Source organism: Physeter macrocephalus, chromosome 2 (assembly GCF_002837175.3).
Source record: "Physeter macrocephalus isolate SW-GA chromosome 2, ASM283717v5, whole genome shotgun sequence".
Lineage (NCBI taxonomy): Eukaryota > Metazoa > Chordata > Mammalia > Artiodactyla > Physeteridae > Physeter > Physeter macrocephalus.
This window is the reverse complement of record NC_041215.1, coordinates 12,263,931-12,269,862: the sequence shown is the minus strand read 5'-3', so window position 1 is coordinate 12,269,862 and position 5,932 is coordinate 12,263,931. Positions and strand designations below refer to the sequence as shown.

At 43.8% G+C, this 5,932-nt stretch overlaps 1 protein-coding gene across 1 annotated transcript in view; it reads right to left on the bottom strand.

Moving 5' to 3' along the window:
- Window positions 1-227: 227 nt before the first annotated feature.
- The window catches only part of LOC129392846 (putative uncharacterized protein MSANTD5), a 23,600-nt gene continuing 17,895 nt past the window's right edge, over window positions 228-5,932 (bottom strand). The window contains exons 4-5 of the mRNA XM_055091259.1: window positions 807-1,112; window positions 228-484 (exon numbers count right to left, since the gene is read on the bottom strand). Coding sequence (XP_054947234.1) covers window positions 228-484; window positions 807-1,112 — 563 coding nt within the window. The remainder of the gene's footprint in view (window positions 485-806; window positions 1,113-5,932) is intronic.

Genomic DNA, 5,932 nt, shown 5'->3' with positions numbered 1-5,932 from the left:
ACCTGGAAAGTGAGCACTCCCCTGCCCCTTGGACTCTCTATAATCCTGGGTCCCATCCAAGCATCCAGCACAAGGCAGAAAGGGATGAGGGTCACAGTCATTTATTTTCACATTTTTTTCCTTCATTACATTGGGCTAGGAAAAAAAGAAGTCATGAGTGTATAGAAGTGTGCTAGTCCATTGTCTGTCCTTCGAATCAAACGGATTCAGGTTTCAGCTGTAAGTTCTCAATCTGACTCAGTGTCAGAGAGAGTTGACCACTGTTGCTGGGGGCCAGGGTGTAGGGGGATAAATGCAGGAAACAGGCATGGACTTGACTGTGGAAGGTTCATGTTCCAGGGCTCCCATCTGGGTACCTGAGGATCCTCTATGTAGATCATATGTAGGGGAGCCCACAGCAGCTCCTCGAAGCAGTCAGGGATGGCACATGCAGGGAGCTGGTACTCAGGTGGTGGGACATCAGCCACTTCTGCACAGAGAGGACATGAGAGAGAGAGATGACATCATGAGGACATCACCTACCCTCCTCCTGAATCTATGCCTATTACTTAGTCTGGCCCAGGGGGCCATATCTATTCTAAACCAGGCCATGAGTAAAGTCCCTCGTTGTTTTGGTGACAAAGAGGAGAAATAGGAGAGAAGAGCAGGTGGATGCTCAGAACATCAAGTCCTTTGTGCTGTGTGCAGGGGTAACCTGTGGGCAGGGACCAGTCCCACCATGCTGCCCTTCTCGGGAGACAGTGCAATGTCTGCACCAGCTGATGCCACTTACTAAATAACCATGAAGATGAATATCAGAGACAAACCTGAGAAGTCCTTGTTCTCCCCTCTGTGTTCTAGGATCCTGTGAAGGGCCTCTCCATAAGGACATGGCAAGGGTTCACTCCTTGGTCTCTTGTTGGCTTCATGGACGGTCCAATATAAGTCCTGCATGTTTATTAGCATCTGGAGACATTTTCTCCTGCTCTTATTTATGCCCCTTTGCTTGAGATGCCTGGCAATTATTCTTGATGCTATGTGATAATTCTTCTTTAACTCTTCACCTTCAAGGAGTTCCCATTCTTGTAGGAAACTCCTAATCTCATGGTTGCTCCAAGGTTTAACACACTGGTCTGGAAAGGAGAGAGGGATGTAGATATGCTCTGGCATATCTCACATGCACACTTGGGGGTTTCTCAGAGACCCTCCCTCTACACTGATAGGTCCAAACGTGACTCTATCCAGTTAGTGGGAGGTGACAAAATCTAACATGAGATGTTGAGGGATTCATCATAAACCTGAGTCCTAATGCCCAAGCCATAGTCACTGGAACTGGTCAGGAAGCATCTGAGAGCCTGATGTTATTCCAGTTGCATAAGTTAATTTCAGAGAATATTGACAGGCTTTTGATGGTTCATCTACTTCCTGTGAGGGTTCTCCTGAAGAGGGGTTCACTTCCCACCCCCCAATGGGACCTTTCACTACCTCCGGTCACCAGGGCTGGGGGCAGGGACAGAGAGGTCCCAGGACTCTGAGGAAGCCCTGTCCTCCCTGGGGCCTGAGATGGGCAGTTCAGACTGAGAAGCTGGAGGAGGTGAGATAGAAAGTTTTCTCTAATTAAACATGACTGAGAACATCTTACTTGAGGGCAGTTCTTCTCCCTGAGTTTCTTTTACCTTCTCTACTTCCTGGAGGTGTCTAGTAATTTCAGCCTGAAATGTCACTTTCTAATGAAAAATAAAATAAAAGATGACTATTGACAAAGTAGGTAATCTCTTAACAACTTACTTGTGATTGCTTAAATAATTATCCAATCATAGCAATGAAAATAAAAATCAATCTTAAGAACAGATCTAGAAAACATTCTGTAATAACAGAGAATATTAGTTGCAAACTATTAACAAATGAGTTATTTCAAAACAAGGCAGAGTGCTTTCTTTATGCACCCTGGCATTGAACCAGGGGAAAGCCAGAGGAACGATTGAACCAAAGGTTTTCAGACACAGGACAACAGGAACATAGGACAGTTGTTTAAAAGAAAAAAAACAAGTGAAGGCGATCCACAAGGGCCACACAGAGTGCCTCAGGGTGTCCAGACTTTAGAGCAAGGAGAGGGATCCAAACAGGACCTGGGAGTCCAGGCTGAGATCTTGGAGGAGTGAATGCTGCTGGATATCCTGTATCACCATGGCAAGTACAGGACAAGGAAGCTGCACAGGAGACAGACAGACAGACAGGGACAGAGAGATGAAGGGAACTCTGAAGATTACAGGGAGGTCCCCTGTCTAAGGACATATGAGCCCTGTGTGTGCAGGAACTGCCTGGACTGGGTAAGAGCCACTGGAAAAGAGCAGGTTGGGAAATTGCTGGGGTCAATCAGACCAAGAAGAATCTTTGTCCCCAGCAGCCAGAGTGAAAACAAAAACCCTAATCCGAGGTTTTCATACATAGACTGCTCAGAAAGGGTATCGCCTCAGTAGTGTGGCCAAATTATCCAGACAGAAGCCTGTTCTGGTCCCATCTAACAAAGATTCAAAGCAATCCTCAAAAGGCTCAAACAGTTTTGAAGTACCTTCTCTGCACCAGAACAAAGTCCAACATTAGTTCAAGGAACACAGAATATCTAGCACTCCAAAATGCACAATGTGGATCTCCCACTTAGAATTACCTGGAATGCAACAAAACAGAAATACAATTCGTCACAAGCAGAAACTTGATCCATAGACTCAGAAGTGACACAGATGGCAGAATTAGTAGAGAAGGACTTTAAAGCAGCCACTAAAAATGGACTCCTGGTGATCAAGCATAGAGAGGAAGCAGTAGCATAGGGAGATAATAGGAAGATATAAACAGCCTAAATGGAACTTCTAAAGATGAGAAATACTCTATCAAGATGAAATATCAAAATAGACACATAATCCCATTAAAACCATAAATTTGTGAGAAACATCCAATCAAGCACGGGAGTGGCAGCTCAGAACATCTGTGAAGGTCATGAACCCAGGAACCACAGTGCCGGCTTCTCATTCCTAGCTTTGAAGTTACAACTGTGGGTCCCTGCTCAGGGTAGTTGCCATGCAGTGTCTTGGTGCCTTCTCTGTGAGATGAGTATAGTCATAATACCTTCCATCAGGCTTTCTATGAGGATTAAATGAATGAATATTTGCAAAGAACAGAGAAGGTTGTGGGTGTACCTTTTAATGGCTGCAAAAGTATTTATGACATAAAATGAAAGACAAATAACCCAGCCATATTCCCACAAACACACAGGAATCAGGTTTCCTCCAACTTACCTCCATTTTTATTCTGAGTTTTCTCTGCAGCCTCAGGGCCTAATCCAGGAGCTGAAGAGAGCTGGCACTTTCTCTGCCTTGATGGAATTCAGTAGATTAGGTGGTCTCCTGAAATGTGTCTGCTCCTCTCTGCTTCTGGCAGTCTCTGAAGCTCTTGGGAGGTCTAGCAGCTATTAAATATCTTGGGTGTGATTGAATCAGACACACCTAGTATACTCTCTTTGGATTAACTGAAGATAAACTAATTTAGTACTTTTATTACAACTGCAAAATCCCTTTAATGCAGCACCTACAATACAGTTTGATTGGATAACTGGGATAGGATTAACTAGAGATTAATACTGGATTAACTCCATTATTGATTCCAAGGATCTCTAGGTCCCAGTGTCCTCAAAGGCAAAGTGAGAGTTTGTGACATTCCTACAAATGAACCACCCTCCCTTCCATGAGTTAGAGCTAAGGGTCAGGGAAGCCCTTTGGGTTTGGCTCAAGGACTATGTGTGTCATGTAGAGGGTGGTTTCAGTGGAGGGTTAGGGGAAGAGCCCGGGCGTCAGCTGGTGAGGGTGGTCACAAATTCTAGAGATGCATGTGGGACACTTTATGAAGGACTTAATTTGAAAGAAGGGTTTAGGGAGGGGAGGAGAGGGGGAGAACAGGGCTTTTCTTTTTATAAGAGAACGTTTTTCAAAGAGAATTGTTTATGCTGAAGTAGGGATGCAGAGGGAGAATGTGAGGGAGATTTATAGATGGGACAGCTGAGGATGGGAGAGAAGGAAGGTGCTTAGATTGTCACCAACAAGGTTGGCAACACATTGCTTAGAATTTTTTGCCCTCAGAATCTCAGATGTAGTCTAGGCTACTATGGACCTTACTCAGAATTAATTTTGAATCTTCGAAACTATCTAAGAATCATCCACAAATCTACCCAATGATTCAGATTTATGGAGTTTAGATCATGACAAGACAGGGGAGAGGCATATACAGTGAGTGGTACCATCTTAAATCAGCTCAAACACAGTGTGTAGTGGCTCCAGAGTCATCCTTGATTATTTTCATGTCACCTAAATATACATATATTGCAGGTAACTTCTTCCACCTGGTGCGGGTTTCAGCATCTGCAAAACAGCTTAAAGGACATGGCTTAGAAATTATCTATAGCCCTTGAGGTGGAACTAAAGGTCCTTGACTTTTTTAAATAGCTAAACCATTATTTTGTCTTATTGACTGTTTTCCTTTCTGCATTCTCTCACTTCTGATTAAATTTATTCTTTGGAACTTGAGGAAGGCCTAGGAGGATAAAGTTTTTCTACAGATAATAAGAGGCAGGTGGAGAACATGGGGGCGTTTCTGTCCTGGGAAGGACCCATAGGGTCCTGCTCAGTTACAATCTCAGGACCTGGAGCTCCTAAGGGCAGAAACTGGCCCCAATGCCCAGGAACTGACCACCACCCACAGTGGGGACTGGGTATCAAGGCTCTGGTTTTCAATGAAAGTACTGAGCCTCAGCACTCCAACTTGCTCTGTGATCTTGAGCACATCCTATGTTTTCTTTGAGTCCTTGTATCTTCCCCTGAAAGGGGGTGGGTAGGGAGGGGACTTAAATCTTACAAGTGATTGAGTCAGGTTAACCCAGTACATTATCCTTTTGATTCACTGTTTACATCTGCCAAATCTCTTTGGCTGTACCTAAACTAGAGTAAGATTGGATAATTTGGAGATGATGTGCTTGCTCTCAACTAGAACAGTGATTCTAAAGGGTTCTAGGCCCTGTACCCCACCTGCAAAATAAGCTGTCTCATCTCTACAAATGCACACCCCTGATTCTTGAATTCTTTAACTTCACAAAGAGCTCCAGGTAAAAGGAAAGTGCTGAACCCCAGCCTCTATAAAACTGTGGAATTAGCTAGGTTTTCTTTACTCTGGAATTAAAATAATTCTGGCATTAAAGGTCTTTCCGAAGGACAACAGCAATAGAATCCTCAGGGGCAACCTTGCTCATACAGTCCTTGATGTTCACACCAAATCTCCATACAGGGGCTTACTGGACAGAAGAGATTGCCCTGGGGAAGGGCCCCTGGTCAAGGGATGGTGGTGCTACAGTCCCAGGAAGATATGTCTGTGCCCACACCTGTAGGTGACTGATGTGTGGATGGATTGCCCATGTCAGTGGGTGCTGGCTGTGTCCCTCTGCTTGCAAGTTGATATACAAGTAGTGATTCTGAACCAATCCCACCCCCAGCCACAAATGTTCTACTCTACCCAGGGGCAAGATAATGGGGCTCCTCTCGTGATCCATCAGCCAACTGAGCTCTCAGCAAGCCTATCTTCTCCATGGGAAAGCAATATTATGCAAGGACCTGCAGTATTAGTTATTGTGCCTTATTTTAGTCATTGTTAAAAAAGTGAATTAATAAGGTTACATGTGTGTAAATGACAATAAAAGTTGTTCAAGGGAAAGATTTGTGAAATTTGGACCTACACAAAAGTAAAATAATGTTTATAAATTTGACCCAGGAAATGTGGAGACACAGGGTTTTTTAAAAAATTTTTATTGGAGTATAGTTGATTTACAATGTTGTGTTAGTTTCAGGTGTACAGCAAAGTGTGTCAGATATATATGTGTGTGTGTGTGTATATATATATATATATATATATATAT